This window comes from Aplysia californica, unplaced genomic scaffold (assembly GCF_000002075.1).
Source record: "Aplysia californica isolate F4 #8 unplaced genomic scaffold, AplCal3.0 scaffold00942, whole genome shotgun sequence".
NCBI classification, from domain to species: Eukaryota; Metazoa; Mollusca; class Gastropoda; order Aplysiida; family Aplysiidae; genus Aplysia; species Aplysia californica.
Window position 1 is genome coordinate 82,223 of NW_004798212.1, and position 17,501 is coordinate 99,723.

A 17,501-nucleotide genomic window follows, 5' to 3' on the forward strand; every position below is an offset into this window, starting at 1 on the left:
CACACACACACACACACACACACGTGACACACACACACGAGCGCAAACATACTCACTCCCCCCTTCCCCTTCTCTCTCAAAGTCCAGTGCCACTAACGGTCGTCCATGGAGTTAGTCAAAACGAGTCAGGTCTCAAGTCGCTGAATTAACAGACGTCGCGTAACAAAGTTTTGCAGATTTATAAGTTTTGTTTTGTTTTAGTAGAGGTTTTACGGCGTTCGCAACAGCATAAGGTCACATGAGCTCCAGAAGATTAGAGGTGTTACATTACAAGGGTCAAGGGAGTAACACACATAAAAAAGAAGGAGGGGAGATAAAGACGATAGATGTTTGATGGGAAGGAAGGAGCAAACCACACCAGAGCACACGCCAACCACCCACATATTACGTTTAAGTGTCGAATTCTGTGTGTCATGTACATTTGTACTTGGGTAGGAACAGGAGCCGATAGTGTTCGTGCTGTATTGACGGTGCCCATGTTCATGTTCCAAGTAGCCAGTGCATGTCAGTTGCAATGAGTGCAAATTATTTATTATCGATGCTCTGCGCGCGCATTAATCAAAATTAAACAGAATGGCATTGGAAGACAATTTTGTACGTTAAGAACATGTTCAAATTAATCCATATTTATTTTGGATATATACGATTACGATAATACAAGTAATATGAAAAGAAAAGAAAGAAGGCAAGAAAACCTTCAAGACTTACCTGTCTGTATTGGTAAAGGTATCATCAGATACTAGTGACTGCTAGCGTTACCATTCAACAAAAGGAGACATAATTAACAGCTGTGTTGTCAGTGACTTCAGCCCATTTCTTACATGCGGCAGGACGTTATACATTTGTTCTTATACTTTTACACCGAGATTGAAGATAAATGTCTGCCTTTTTCGCCGAACCCCGACTGGAAAGATGGAAAGATCCAATCTGGATCAGATTTCACCCGATGCATAATGTCATGGCTTACACTGCATAATATTTCTATACACTAGCTAACAAGTTGAGAGCTCTCTCTCTCTCTTTCTCTCTCTCACACACACACACACACTGTTGAATAATCTTTGGACGAAACCTTGAAAGTAGGCCTACATGCACATGTGTTTAAGAGTTCAATCTAAGGGATCTTTTTAATATAGTCGACAACACAGCAACCTGTCATATACGACAGACAATAAGGTTTTGTTTGTTTGGTGAGTAAAGATGGGGCACATCTACACTATTCCACTACCAGTCATTTAGTGTGGGAAAAAAAAAAAGACAGACGGAGAGAAGAAACAACAGAAGGAAAAAAGACTCATGAGCTGAGTTCCATTGGCTGTCAGTAATACATGTACATGTAATAGCTGTGAGAACAGATCAAAGGAAACAAGATGACATTGGGGGGGGGGGGGAGACGCCATCTGATAAACAAAACAAAATATCAAAAAAGGAACCATGACATCTCAAGAAGAAACACGAGCATCCAGAAAAGAAACACAATGACGTCAAGCAACTTGTCTAGAGTACTCTCAACTTATCATTGGTTTCAAATCAATATATATGACCTTTGTGTTGATTTTTGGCCGATGTCTCCATTCATGAAGAAACTCGTTTTGTCAGCACCCCTCACATATTCTCCAATGATAGTGGTTTGTGGGTTTGCACAGGAAGCCTTCAGCTGATCATAGCTGAGCGGACAAAAAGTTCTTAGCAAAGGAAGTGAGACCACGGCTACCATTTACTATTATCATTATAAAATATAATACAAGTGTTTTGTCTGTTTGTTTGTTTAAGTAAAGAGAAGCATATCAACACAATAATGGTAATTAATTAGTGTTAGGAAAAAGTAAGACATTTACTTTACTTTTAGTAGAGGTTTTACGGCGCTCGCAACTGCATAAGGTCAAATGAGCGCCAGACGATAAGAGGTGTTACAAAAGAGTAACAAACATAAAAAAGAAGAAGGGGAGATAAGGACCATAGATGTTTGATAGGAAAGAGGAGCACCCGCCAACCACCCACAAAAGTAATACAGAAACAACAGAGGGAAAGTAAAGAAGTAGGACCTACAAGTACATGTAGCACCCTCCAACGGCACAAGTGTATAGCTACCAACTTTTCAACAAACAAACAAACAAAAAAAACAACAACTCTACCCACACCTCATGTCAAGATGGTGGGCACTGACCACTTGAACCCCTTCCCAGACCCTTCACACACTTTTCTGAATTCTATAAATTCAAGCTGTTCAAAGCAGACCTGCATCAAAAGATTTCTCCAGTCCACTTTTGTGGGCCTTGTTCCCCTTTATTAATCCTACAAAATCTGGTCCTGAAAACTCACCACCAAAGTAATATATTCACCATCTCAGGCTTTCCCTCCTGTAGGTGAGCAATGAGTTTGTTACCCACCAATTGCACTCCCCCCCTCCCCCCTACACACACACACACACATCACATTTCCATGTTGCACTCTGCTCTGAAAACAAAAAACAAAACACACACACACACACAAAGAAAAACAAACTGATCAAGAGCAACAATAAGTATTCAGTGAGTATGTAAATTATTTATTTCCACTTGGGCGGCAGTTACTTGTGTAATTCAATTCAGGAGTATTTAAATTCCAAAGCAAATTTTATAACAACAGTACGTCTTGCAGAGAGTAATAATATACGCACCAAGATATCATACATGGGAGTTTTCAGGAAAAACAATACATTCATGTATTTCATTTAAAGAAAAGTTGAGACTAACATTAATAAAAAGTCAGTGATATGGTTTGTTAATGATAGGTTTCACAAGCTTTGTCTATTGTCTCAGTTTCTCTTTCCGCAAGGGAAACTGTCACAGGACGAGTTATAGACAGATCTGTAGCCCTGACCCATTAAAAAGAGTGCAGTTTTTTTCAAGGAGCCTCCTTGTATCTCATGTTTGTTCAACAACTCCTCGGAGCCTCTCAGCCAAAATTGTCAGGTTTTTGTTTTTTTAAATGTGGATTTTTTTAACACCCTCATCAACACATATCTTAGATCATTTAGGACGAGATTCTGAATAAAAATTTCTTCCCCGCTCAGGAATCGAATTCAGGTCTCCTGTGGAGAGTGAATGCAATGGCCTAACCGATACACCACAGATACTAGTTAAATCTGTCAATGACAATATAGCACATAGTTAGTTGAGGGGCGACAATTGAGGACAGAGTCTAGCATTTGTGGAGATATTTCACACAAGACTTTCTATGTTGTGGAGATCTTCAAGCAGTACATGAGGACCTGCAGCCGTTCTGTCTCAATTCTAATTCACCTACAAGTAGTTTACACACGTCCATCTCCTTCAGCTTACAAATTACAGACACACTCTTAAAACTAAAAATAATGCACTATCCACTTTCAGCTACCTCTTTTCTAAATAAATCCCCAAACAGTTTTGACAACTGGCACAAATCGAAAACAGATTCCGAAAACGTAAGCCGGAGCTGCCTGGATGTCACCGGTGACCAGCGTAATCAAGTGTCATGGCGTCGCTTCAACGCAGCGCTGGGAACAATCTCGTCCAAAAACAACTGCAGCTTCATAAGACATCTCTAGAGCTCGATGAAATAAGTGTAAATAACTGTCATGTCATGAAGTCACAGAAAAAAAATTCTATAAGAAAAAAAAAAACCCAACAAAAAAACCCCTCCCAGCAAAAATCTGAAGAAAACAATGTCTAAAGAAAACAATCAAAATTAGTTATTAAAGACAAAACGCCTAGCTTAAAAAAAAAATTGATTAAATTTGTAAATGATGTCATATCCGGCTGCAAATTCATTTCATGACAAGAGGCAGGATATTTTTACATCACTATCCAGCTGGAACAAGTCCGTTGTTAGAAGTCGATTACAAAAAGCTATGTTACGATACAGTTGTTAGAGACCTGATTAATGTAAGTATGTTCCACAATACATCCATGACCTTTTTAATTGGGCCAGTCTTTTTAGGAAATGACAAAACTTTGCTCTCACTAGTGGAGAAGAACTGGAAGTAGGCGTTAATAAATGAAATCAAACTCTCGGATAATTATCTGTTCAAAAACCCAATAAAACAAATTCTATTAAAATAACCCTACAGTAACGAGATCAAACATAAGTTATAATAATTTTGACGACATGAAATAAACTGCAGTGAATGTACCATTCTGTTAAGTCTAAAAAGCAACTTTTCAACATAGGGTCAAATATCACATTTGGCACTTCATACACCTGTTAGAAGTATAGAAACATGAAATCCCAACAACCTCTCCGATATTGACAGCACATTTGCTGCTAATAAAACATTATTTGAGCTGAGAAAACAAATCAACCACAAACAAACTGGATAAATGTAGCACATCAAATAAATTAAAAACTTCAACCGTGGTCTTAGAGAAGAATGTGAGGATAGACAGAAACAGAAAAGAAAAAGATGATAGAAAGAGGCTGTTACTCTCTTCATCCAACCACCAAATAAAAACTAATTATCATGCTAATTCAGATCAACAACAAATTTCAACATTTGCAAACAAGCACATTTTTTTTTCTGAGGATGCAGGTAGAAACCTGACAGCCCATGGCACAGCGAGCGTTTACTCTGTAACTCCCAAGAAAACAACAGACTCTCAACAAACAACAAATCCATCATAGAAGTAGTAAAACAAAACCCCAATTTGCCCAGCTAAACCAGAACTACGCATAGCAACAACATTATCCACAAAACATTTTCTGTAACTTATTTTAAAAAATAAAAAGTAGCCAGCCTCAAGGGCCTATAAAACACCAAATACTCAGGCCACAACGGAAGAGGTAGACTATGCAAAAGATGGGACTGCAGGAGTCAAGCGAACCCTGAGAAACTACAACATCTCAATTTTGACAGCAGAGCTGCAGTTGACTTACCACAGACAACTGCATCTCCCCTTGACACTTGGCGACAACAGGGGACGAAAAAGTAAAGTAAAAGTAAGTTTAAAAAAAAGAAAAAAGTAAAGAAAGGAGATTCTCACCAACTGGCAACAGAGAGAGTATTCACACTACCTAAATCTATAACACCCTTAAAGTAAGAGGTGGTCCCTTCTGCACATCAAGACAACCTATAATACTTCACTAATAATAACTTAAAATCTCGTGTAATGCTGCTGTATTTTCTTTCTTTCTTCTTTCAGGTATTTTGTATTTGACACCCGGTTGATTAAGCTCACACATAATTCACACAAATAAAGCACCAGCCATAGGGTGCTCGCACCGCACCGTGAGTCAGCACAAGAGAACAGTGCAAGCCTCCTCAACAAAGTCGGCGGTTAGCTTTTACACAAAAGAAGGCCACAACCAACTTGGTGTCATCACATCACAGTAGTCGCATCTTAGGACGAAGTGTTGGCACCAGCCTCGATTGCTTTCTGGTGTGTGTAGCGATAGCTGTTGATTGAAAATAAATAAATAAATAAAAATAACAGCAAGTTAATAAACAGTAAACACTGCATCAAATTTCCTAACACCACCTCTTATTTGATAGTGAAAAAAAGTTGTTCCTGCATCCGATCCGGACATTGGGGATTGCCTTGTTAGTGAGACAGCTTCCTGGGCCTTCAGCGTATTGTGGTAGGGTGGCCAGTTCCTTTCCACACCGCCTTTACTTCCCCAACTCGAAGTCAGGTACCCATTACTGTTGGGTGGGCAGGAGGGGGTGAAAAACATCCGTGTCCGAACCAAGGCTCGAACCCGGGCTTTCCGCTTCAGAGACGAGTGCACTAACCGCTCCGCCACAACACCCTCTATTTTATGGTAATGAAAACTAATACAATTACATGATAATAAATGTTTAAGAGCAGACAGGTACTCGAAACAAATAGCAAACATGGAATTGAACAATCATAGCTGCACATCATAAACTTAATTGGTAAATTTAAAAACACGGGATGTTTCAGCCAAATTAGGAATAGTCGGCAACTTAATTAACAGTGTCAGTGTCTCATTTCCTGTCCCACGGTGTGTGTGTGTGTGTGTGTGTGTGTGTGTGTGTGTGCGTGCGTGCGTGCGTGCGTGTGTGTGTGTCAGGTGTCCAAGTTGTCTTGTACAATGCTTTGAAAAACTTGAAGCACATCAACACAATAACCATTATCTTGTGTTAGGAAAAAAAGCAAGACAGAATACACAGAAACCACAGAAGAGCAAAGTAAAGAAGTAAGACCTACCACTAGTGCTCCCCTACCACCCACCTAAATTGTGTCGATGGGGGCATAAAATGTTTACAATAGAAGTTAGTTTTTGACACAAACTGGCCACTAAGAAGGCACAGCATATGACACAAGGGTCAAAGAGGGCAAAATAGGAAGAAAGCAGAGGTGGTATATAACTAACTATTGCACTACAATATCATTTTGGCATATATTCTCGATCAGAGGGATCATTCGGTACTTTCTTTCAGCGTGTAGTGAGTCTATTGTAGGCCTAACCTTAAACCACTCTGGGGATTATGCTACAAGCCATTCTAAAAGCATAAAACTGTGAGAACACAGGACTTTTCCTACAGTTGTATTCAGCTCGAGTATGGCTGATGACACAGCATTATATCTTTATAACTTGTTTAGCATATTACTACCTAAGTGCTTTCTTGTCGTATCTCCATTTTTTTTTTTTAAACAGTGAAAACGTGACTTCTTCTTAAGCTCACTCTTTGTTATGAACTTTTCACTGCTATTAACAATGGAGATACGACAAGAAAGCACTGAGGTCGCGATATTTTTGTCAGATTTCTATTCTAGTTTCAGATACAATCTTTTCAACTTGGAGAGAGGAATCCGTGCTGAATTTCGGACTGCAGCATAAGCTCATCTAGATATACAGAGGATATAACACAGCTACAACACCAACAGATTCCAAAAATCACTCTTTTGAATCTTTTTTTAAAGTAAGAGTTTCACAGCACTTGTAACAGAATTAGGTCAATACAACTGCCCAATATTTTGAGTTAAACAAAATAACACAAAAAACCCGAACAACTTTTGCTTATAAAAGGAGTAATAAGAACATTGGTCCATGTTGTGACCATTATTATTTTGTAAGAGTTTTACGGCATTTGTAACAGGATTAGGTCATATATGCTGAAGATTGTTGTGTAAAACAAAATAATACAACACCCCCCCTCCGCCAACCCCCCCTTCTGTTTACCAAACGACTAAAAAGAGTATTGGTGGATGTTATGACCATTACTATTACATATTTGAGTTCGAGAAAGGTTTTTTTTGGGTCTAAGCTACAAGGAAAATGGAGCAGAAAAAAGACATTACTGCTTTTTCAAAATAGAACATCCTAGCCTGATGTTTTCTCTTATGATGTGAGCTGACGCAAACCTAAAGCTCCTATGATTATGATATGAATTTGATATGAACTGAGATGAACGAGAAGATGAAAAAATACCAGATGACACATGGGAATGATCAGACACCTTAACCAAATATCCAGTTCCACTTCCATAAGAAATTCCGACAAAATACAGTACCGGTGCAGGTACACAAAAGAAGCCAAGTCAGCAGTCTCCACCAAACAAGTAGATGGTTGATGGGCGCTCTGGTGTGGTTTTTTCTTTCTTCTGATCAAACATTTATCATCCTTATCTCTCCTCCTTTTTTTTAAAATGTTACCCTCTAGAAACACCTCTAATCTTCCGCACTTAAATAACCCATTTGTGTTGAAAGAGCCATAAAAACTCTTACTAAAAGTAATAACGACTAAACTTCTCATATAAAAAAAAAACAGAAGGAAAAAAAACTATTCAAAACCACCCAACAAGGTAGACAGTTGGCTTTAGTAAGTGTTTTACAGCATTTGCAACACAATAAGGTCATACATAAGTGCCGAAGAATAGATGTGTTACAAGAGAGTAACATACACAAAAAATAAAGAGGAGAGACAAGGATGATAGACGTTTGACAACGGGAAACAAGGAGCAAACCACACCAGAGCACCCGCCAACCACCTGCCAAATCAGACACTTAATGAGTGAACGACTTACTGGAGAGCTCTGGCCAGTTGCATGTAGCCTGTGAGGCCCACGAAGACGTTGACCGTGAAGAGACTGATGTTCTTCGGGATGATGATCAGAGAGTAGCGGGCCCAGATGGTTCCTGGAAAAGGAGCACGGGACATTTTGAGCAGCAGTTTAATTTAGTTTAAAGTAAGAGTTTAACGGCATTTGACACCACAAATAGGTCATATAAGTAAAGAATATTAGAGTTGTTACTAAAAAGTAACACTTGTGAAGATTAAGGTGTGACAAGAGAGTAACACTTGAGAAGATTAAGGTGTTACTAGTGAGTAACATTTGCGAAGATTAGGAATGATAGAGGGTAATGTATAAAGAAAAGAAGGAGAAGAAATGAAGACGATTATAAAATCCACTTGAATAATTTAATAAGCTGTGTATGCTATCAACAAAGGCAACTGTTTCTCACCTGTGGCTGCCAACGCTGTAGACTGGTAAATACTCAGTTTCTCAGCCGGGCGGCTAAGGTCACCAAGGCCAGCGATAACCAATGCCTGGGGACAAAATTAAAGAGAAAAACGTAAAGATTATTATCATAATTATATATAATCATTCTATAGCACACAATATCTGTTTATGATGACAATACAATATCAACAAGAGCAATAACACATTATTTAACAAAAATCTCTTACCCCGCAGCAATCCAACTATCTTAACTCCTTTTTTGTGAATTTAAAAATAAATATCACGGTGGGCCTGCCTTTTCCTGCCTCAACAAACAAATAATTTTTTTTTTTAATTTATTAAAAAAAAACCCAAAACCCAGACATTTATTAAAGTCTTGCCAGATCACAAGTGTTTTACGGACAGTCCAACCTCCCAGTATATAACAATGGTTCAGACTTTTAACTCCTTAGAGGACCAAAGACGTCCAACTCCGAACCAAAAGGATGATGATTCCTCACTCCATATTAAGTCCTCTTCTTGACAGGGAAACATGCCCTGTTGTGAGAAAACAACAACAACAACCCCCCCATCCCCACACACACGCATAAATATCTCTTCAAACAATCATTTCATATTTTAGTTCAAATTTTCAGTCTAGCACGTACATATCCAACATACACACATATATATAGTGAACAAGTTTTCAGGTCCTGTGTTTCCTTATTTGTATCTAAAACAAGTACATAAAGAGAAATTCGTTCATAAGGCAAAGAAGATTTTGACACCTCACGAATTTCGCTATGTGTGTGAGCTAGACTGTAGTATTTTATTCATCCTCTTTACAAGCAAACAAAGTAAGCACATTTATAAGCTGCTGATGAAAACACCAACATACACACTCAAACTCAGTTTTCTTTAATTACAGAATCAATCTTACCCATTTTATTCCTGGGGCCCAAAAGTGAACAGTCTTGGGACCTATATAAAAGAACACAAAAACATTTTAAGAATAAGAGACTGTTTTCAATATAGTCATGTCTTTACAGTTCTCAATCAGAAGTTAAAAAAACAAAAAAATTAGTTTGCTCGCAGCTATAGTTTGGAGCAGATCGGCTGAAACACAAGATCACAACAAAAGATGGAGAATGTTGGAGAATCTTTCTGAGTAGAGTAGTAGAGGTAAGCAAATCAACACAATAACATAATGGTAATTTAGAATTCAGTGCTGAAAACAGCAGTAAGGACAGACAGACAGTTAAACCAGAGGCCAGAGGAATAGCGAAGATTAAGATCCTACAGTGGACACCCTCAAACCACTGGCGGTCATAAAAGAAAGACCTAAAAGACTTAAGACAGTAGTCCCCCCCCCCCCAATAACCAAAGGGGGGGGGGGGGGGAGAAAAACCCACAAAAGAAAAGGAAAGATGTAGACAGTAATGGTACCATTTCTAAATGGCATTATATGTATACAGTATACAGGTAGTTGAATCTGTCCAAGAAAACTACTCATTATTGAGGAGAAAAGTGGTCATCTTCTTACACTGGTGGTCCTCTAGGACGGTGTCACCAAAAAATGTGTCATAACACGGTGGAATCAGGCGCTCGTCAATTTTCTGGCACATGGAGATATTGGCATCATCTTAAAGCTTGTTCATTTGTCTTGCATATATATGGCAAAAAAAAACCCCCAGTCTATCTGGAATAGAAGTCGAGATATTTGGGATTAAAGGTGCTGGGGTGGCCAGCTATAAGAGGTAAAATTAACAGGAAAATGGCCGTCAAAGTTTAGTGACTTCCGAAGCTTGAGTGTGCCTGGAAACAGAAAATTTACATTTTTCGTGCCTTTAATGGACGTTTTTCGGTAACATCCACACTGACATGTGTTTTTGAATGAACATTAAAGGTGTTGAGCCGAAAAAAGAAACTTTGAAAAAAAATATTGCCCAACAACCAGAAAAATGCTGTTTTCTTTTTTAATTTCATCGTTTTGACGAGCACCTGATTTCACCATGCTGCCTCACATTACATTAGAGAAAAAAACCCAAACCCACCGGGGAGGGGTGGCGGAGTGCAAAGTGGTAGTTTATAAGTTTGTATAGGTGACTGTCTTGGATAAGTGGTGGATAGAGAAGGTTGCACTGTATTCAACAACTTGGGGCGGAGTACAAATTTCCATTAATTTTACTTCCACAAGTGACTTTGTAAAAGCTAAGGGTGTGGACAGTTTTTAGAGATTTTTCAAAATACAAAACAAAATCTAAGACAGAATCATGAATAATTATACTATGTCCAAGAGCTCTCTAAAATGGAAATCCCCAAACCCCCCCCCCCCCCCCCAGCAACACCCCAACCAAGCCAACACTTCCTGGAATTAAGATTCAACTCAAAGATTCCTTTGTATTGGGAGTATTGGTTTTTCAACCCTTGAGAGAGGTATTGATTTTTTAATCCTTCTCTGGAACGGAATATTGATTTTAACCCTCATTATCAACACTTCGTCTTGAATTTCACATTATATATTGAAGCACCAATTAAACATAAAAGAGATTTTAGTGTGTGTGCATGTTCGTTTGCAAACACTGACAAAACAGAGGAGTATGATGACCAGATATTAGGATCTCACTCGATTATTAATGGTCTTGAGAGCACCAATGACAAAGGCACGGTTGGGTAGTTTTTGGGGGGTTTTTGTTGGTAACACAGATTTTAAAAATGTTCTTTGCTTCTACACTAAACCCGAAAAGAAGTTTTAGACAAAGAAAAACATGTAATGGAAAGCCTTTGAGCGCCCAACAGTTTGACAATGCGCAGGTCCTGTCTATGCCATCTTGAAAATTGGAATGAACAAGCAGGTCAAAGGAAAACTAAAAGATATTATATTAGTATTTGTGAAGTTGAATGAACCTTACTAGGGCAATGGGAAGGTAAGATGGTATAAAACAAACAAAATGAGAGAGAGAAACAGAGAGAGAGAGAGAGAGACAGAGAGAGAGAGAGAGAGAGAGAGAGAGAGAGAGAGAGAGAGAGAGAGAGAGAGAGAGAGAGAGAGAGAAGGGGGTGGGGAAGCAGAGAGAAAGAGACAGAGAGAGAAAGAGAGAGTAAGAGAGACAGAGTAAGAGAGAGAGAGTAAAAGAGAGAAAAAGTAAAAGAGAGTGAGTAAATGGGAGATAGATGGAGAGAAAGAGAGAGAGAGGCAGAGAGAGAGAGAGAGAGAGAGAGAGAGAGAGAGAGAGAGAGAGAGAGAGAGAGAGAGGGAGGGAGGGGGGGACAGACAAGGGGCATGGTAGTTGTTGAGAATGCTAAAATTGTGTGATTACAAGGATCATTATCATCATGGAAAAGCGGCTGCTTAACAGCTACCCCGTGGAGAGAGCAGATAATATATGCTGACTGACAAAAAAAAGTTTAGAAAAGGAGAGACATTTTGATTTTTTAAAGTTTCATTTTATCTTCACTAGGATTAAAAAAAGGAGCTCGGATGAACAGATGGATGGGCCTACACATTACCCAAGCTAGTAACAATTAGTCATTGTAGGCAATACGGCCAATTAGCGTAAACAGGAGAGTAAAACCATTGACATTGCAACGACACTTGTAATCAAAATCATTAGATACTGCACCAGCAGCATATTTTATAATTGCATTGAATTTCACATACAAAGGCAAAGAGACAGAATGAATATCATTATCAAACACCACAGAAAATGAATGCCAGGCCAACCAGGGGGAAGAAGAAAAGCGGGCGATAGTGTCAGAAGCAGATGAATAGGCAACCTTTTAAAGCTGAAGAACAGTCTAGAATCTAGATCTATGGCTAAAGAGTACTCAGACTAGAAAAGAGATTGAGGGAGTCAAGGAAACCCTGCGAAATAATATAATAGAATCCCAATTGAAAGAGCAACAGAGCTGGCCTACCATAGTAAACTGCATCCCCTCAACGCAACTTAATTTAAACACAACAGAGGATGAAAGTAAAAAGGAAGTGATTATTTTATTCACACCGGGAGTGCGCATTATAAGAATTAATTTTATTCACACCGGGTGTGCGAATAAGAATTAATATTATTCACACCGGGTGTGTGAAAATAAGAAATAATTCTACGAAGTGACTATTTCTCCGAACGTTCGGAGAAATAGTGCCGATCTTTATTTCTCCGAACGGTTTTCGGCTTCCGGTCTCGTGATTTTTTGCCTATTTATTGCGAGAGTTCGGCGCCAACTTTCATTCTGCCTCTGGTCTGGGAAGGAACACGTACCGCATGGCAAGCCCGCCTACAGACAACCTTCAGTAACACCCACCACACACCCACCACCATCATGCACATGTACACACACTAACTAAACATAACTAGTGGGCAACTTTTGAACGTATGACGAGCTGAACTGTGGATGGAGAGACAGTGTGAGTGAAAGAGCGGGTGAAAGGAAGAATGTGCGAGTGTATCCACAGGCGACAGCAACTACAAGACGACGACACTGACCACCCCTGGCCTGGTCCACAGCTCACGAACAAAAGGAATGCAGCTCAGGCGGTGTTTTGCCTATATTATTGTCCATGGTTCGCAGGGAACAAGTGAGATTTTCTTTGTGTGTGCCTGGAGGGATGGGGTGGGGTATGAAAGTCATGCGGACGGGGATGAGCCGCGGGAGAGAACACGGGAATTGAATGAAAGAGTGAAACTGAAAGAGACGAATGACTCATGAGTCCTGGAGTGAATGGATCCTGTGTTTCTATTTTTGTATACTTTGAACTGTTACTGAATAAAGGCTGAAATAAAGCCCGAAAAACAAACAAACACACACACACCTCACTCTCCACTTACTACCACACACAGACACACTCAAACACTCACACATACATACACACACACACACACACAGGAGCAAATTTTTGGGTCTATATCTATTTCAATTTTCAACAGCTAGTCTAGATGAGATTTTTAGATGAGTGTAAAAACGTGAAAAAGAAAGGTTTCACAACAGAAAGAAATCAAAATTAGAACAGCCCATAAACAACAACAAACATTAACAAATAAGGGCGTGTGTCCACCTGTCCGAAGAAGATTGGCAGTTTTAACCCTAAATGTGCGTAATTTTAAAAAAAGTACAGGATATTAGATGTAAATTATGGAATCACACACATTAAGGGGCTTGCCAGTGTCAGTACATTGGTCGCAGAAGTGACAAACGCAGATGCCAGTTCTATGTGTCGTTATCAATAACCCTCCGTAGATCTAGATCTAGATCTAGACAGCACACGAGTGAACACAACACATTACATTTAAAAGCAGCACCTTTCATAGGCAACACGTCATATCTATAGCGAAAAACTGTTTGGAATTGTAGCATTTCTTTATATAAATATTTACGGCGGACATTTTTTGGACCGATTGAACCATATTGTATACGAACAATCTTTGGTAGGCCCATACTATAATTATAGATCTATATAATATCCGAAATTTGGGGGAAAGGATGATATTTCAGAGTGTTCGGAGAAATAGTGCCCAGCTTTATTTTCCTGAATGTTCGGAGAAATAGTGCCCAGCTTTATTTTCCCGAACGTTCGGAGAAATAGTGCCCAGCTTTATTTTCCCGAACGTTCGGAGAAATAGTGCCCAGCTTTATTTTCCTGAACGTTCGGAGAAATAGTGCCGGCCATAATTCTATTTGCACAAGGTCGAGCCTACATTGAATTTGGACCTCGCTTGTCACACCCGGGTATCCCACCTTTTGGAATAAGGCTTTAAATGTTAGAACAACTGTACACTAGATCTAGATCTAGTATCCTACTGGTTTCAGTTTTAGGGTTAAAGCATGCACTCATCTCTCTCTCTCGCTCTCTTTCTCTCTCTCAAGGCCCAAGGAAAATAACACCCAAAAAAATAAGAGAAAAAAAAGAGAGATTAGAGTCATTATCATTGATACAATGCACATGATCTTGAATTCCAATTTGAGTGGGGGGGGTTACGTATCGCATTGCACAATTATAATTAGAGGTCTAGATCTAGATGATAATATATCCCTACCAAAGACAGCACAACAAGATTGTTCACTCAGCTCGAAAAGTGTTCGCAGAAGTCCACGCGTTGCTTCAGAAGAAGAATAGTATAAGCACGGTCTGTTAATGTTAATTTCACTTTTATTGTTTTTCACACAATAGGGTTTACAACTCTGTTCGCAAAGTCCGCACTTTTTCGAAGAAGGCGCCACCAAATTTTGAGGACGGAACTATCTTGTTGTACACGATCTTTGTCCCTACGCGATGAGGGGAAAAAAATGAGGAAATGTTGGGCCCTAGGCCCAATTAATTGCCATCCTTCATTTGAAACCCCCTGTGCCAATTATATATTTTGAAGTATATAATTTCATAGTATTCACACAGTATTCACATAACCAGTGCGAATAAAATTTCATAGTATTTGCACACCCTGTGCGAATACAATTCCATAGTATTCACACACCCTGTGTGAATAACTACAGCCAAGTAAAAAATAGGTAGGTAAGTTTTTATTGACTCAGCAGTATTACAGAGAGGACAAAATATAAATTGACACACAGTTGACACAGTCCTTTCTTTGACTTTGGGAAAGGAAAACTTAAAGGATTATTTGAGAGATGGCCACAACGACTACTGGGTTAGAAAGTGGCTATTCTCACCCGCCCGGAAGTTCTCGCAAGATCTACTCCTCCCCTCTTCTCTCTCTCTCTGTCTCTTTCTGAATACTGTCTATCGGTGTGGACGATCAAATTGACCAAAACAAAGTTAAAAAATGATGTTAAAACACAAAAGTAAATTAATTTGGTTGTCTACAAAGATGCTACGGCTATTTAACTTTTCGAATCGAGCCGAACTACGCGGGTCGCCATTTTGTTTTGTTCTCTCTCTTTCTCTCTCTCACTCTCTCTCTCTCCACTGCCCACAGACAAAATTGTACGCTTTTAGTAGGCTACAAGTACAGTTGTAATGGAACGTTTGTTCACAGCACAGAATTCTACAATTTTTCTCTTATCACAGTGTAGAATTCTGTGGTTTAGGGTGAACGCAAAATTTGTTGACACGCGCACCGGGTGAGAATAGCCACAAGACCTGCCTGCACTATTCTCACCCCGGGTGAGAATAGAGGTGGCCACTGGGTTAACTGACCACAACTTAAAGAAGGATTAAAATCGGCTTTTAATGGCATTAAAAGCTTTTAGATCTATATATTTTAGTAGTTCAGACTTTTGAAGGACTGTCTGCTGAACCTGTTTGGGGTAGTGAAGCATGACGATATGAAATCATCTGATCTTGGATGGAGACTACCTGCAGTGACAGGACCACACAATGCAGCTCACGTAGGGCAAACGTAGACCCAGGATCAGAGGTCCCTGACGGGTTGGAACTAGATGTTATGATAAACTTCGATGATCTAGATCTAGATCTATATCTATATCTAGACTGACAAAAACTAAAAGAAAACAAAAACACTCCGGTCAGAGTCAGTGTGACCCACCAGCCCAGCCCCCACCTCAAAATGTGAAAAGCTTATATCTTGCACATACCTGCTGGGTGCTCCCACAAGGGCCTAAATTTGGTAGGAACGTGTCGGTCTCCTATTGCTACAAGGGTACGATAAACTGACGAGAGAATAAACATCTTTTCAAGTTGTTTCTTGCTACACACACTCTTCTCCGACACGATACCCAACTAAAGCCCTTGCAGTCACCCCTTGACTTGACAGACAGGAAGTAACACGGATCTGATACATGGTTGTTTTTTTTACTAGTATCGAAAGTATAATTATACAGAAGACTATTCGCATGTTTTGCTGAGGTTATGTCTTTAGGATACTATCTTTCTCTAAATAAAGGAAGAAGAGCTCTACTTCACTATAATTGTGTTGTGTTTGTCACATTGGCAAGAAAAAGATAAACTGATTCAAATCTGTAAGGAAGTTAATAAATTCAAGGTCGCGATGAGAATGCTCACAGCTCACAATGAAGAATGGGAGACAAAAATATAATCATAATGGTGGAGCTGTTGGTGGCTGGCAGACAGACAATAATTAGCAGCCAAACATTTTGTTCATTCAACATTCTACGTGTACTGCAAACAAAAAAATATAACCAAATCATTATATATATACTATTAAAGAAAATTGAAGGAATAGGAACGTAAAAGATGTCCACCCCTTATGCTTAAATTTTACATTTCGTTGTGAATACACAGACTCTAAGGAATAAAGGTTGAGTAGGCTGCAACAAGTTATGTGTTTCTAGTTAAATTTGACTGCGTTGTTCCTCTGCATGTGATCCCACTATTGCCTCATGGTGCGTACAATATGTAGATATATTTATTATATTGTATGCAAATAAACACCACAGATGTGCAGATAAAAATCATGACCAAAAACACATAATAGTCGGGATTATGCTAAAAAGTATCGTGTTGTCCTCTAATCGAGAGCAAGTATTTTTGGCGTGCATTGACAACAATACTGGAAGATCTCATTCACTGTTCCTTGTTTCACTTTGACATCAAGGCCTGCCTGCTTCGACGAGCTGAGGTGTTCCTCTCATCCGCTCCACTGCTCTGATTCTGATCATCTCAGTGTGGATTTTTCTTGAGTAGCTTACTTCACACGGTACCCTCCACGATGGGGCGAAAAGCTATTGTAGCTGCTTGTTCCCTAAATCAATGGGCAATGGATTTCTTGGGAAACATGAAGCGGATAATTGACAGTGAGTTTGAGTTGCCTATTTTTTTTTCTTTCAAATTTCAAATTACAAGAGAAGTGACTCAGACTCAAGGACTCTTTACTAAGTCAGTTAAGGATAATTTCAATCCACTGGTGAATACTGTAATCCCCCATTTCTGTCTACCTCCATGACATGATATGGATATTATGGTCGTACTACTAAAATCCCCTTGATTGTACTTGTTTCGTTCTTCTGTTTAATGTAGCCCAACTGTCTACCTCTCTGGGTTAAAGTTAACTCTTTGACTCTGGAATTATTTCTACTTTATGACGTAATTTTTCTAGATCTCGTGAAACATGTAATTCAGGGGATACAAGTATATATATATATA

At 39.2% G+C, this 17,501-nt stretch overlaps 2 protein-coding genes across 2 annotated transcripts in view; one reads left to right on the plus strand and one right to left on the minus strand.

The window, feature by feature from the left end:
* Positions 1–2,527: 2,527 nt before the first annotated feature.
* On the minus strand, positions 2,528–16,164 carry LOC101849418 (mitochondrial pyruvate carrier 2). Its single transcript, XM_005110760.2, has 5 exons — positions 15,974–16,164; positions 9,366–9,406; positions 8,448–8,532; positions 8,009–8,120; positions 2,528–5,412 (listed from the first exon to the last, which is right to left on the minus strand). Exons 1-5 carry the CDS (start codon positions 16,065–16,067, stop codon positions 5,358–5,360), a joined length of 387 nt encoding a protein of 128 aa, XP_005110817.1. The 5' UTR covers positions 16,068–16,164; the 3' UTR covers positions 2,528–5,357.
* Positions 16,165–16,903: 739 nt separating this feature from the next.
* Positions 16,904–17,501, plus strand: part of LOC101850761 (glutamine-dependent NAD(+) synthetase) — a gene marked incomplete in the record, with an annotated part of 22,587 nt that continues 21,989 nt past the window's right edge. Inside the window, 1 exon segment of the mRNA XM_013089396.2 lies at positions 16,904–17,152. Within this exon segment, the coding sequence (XP_012944850.1) occupies positions 17,068–17,152 (85 nt within the window).

Excerpts from the sequence above, each read along its gene's own strand:
- LOC101849418 (XM_005110760.2), bottom strand. The coding sequence starts at position 16,067 with ATGTTTATTCTCTCGTCAGTTTATCGTACCCTTGTAGCAATAGGAGAC. Across the intron at positions 8,533-9,365 it reads GGGCCCCAGGAATAAAATGG|GCATTGGTTATCGCTGGCCT; the intron begins GTAAGATTGATT and ends TTTTGTCCCCAG. Across the intron at positions 5,413-8,008 it reads CAACTGGCCAGAGCTCTCCA|CTATCGCTACACACACCAGA; the intron begins GTAAGTCGTTCA and ends TTCAATCAACAG.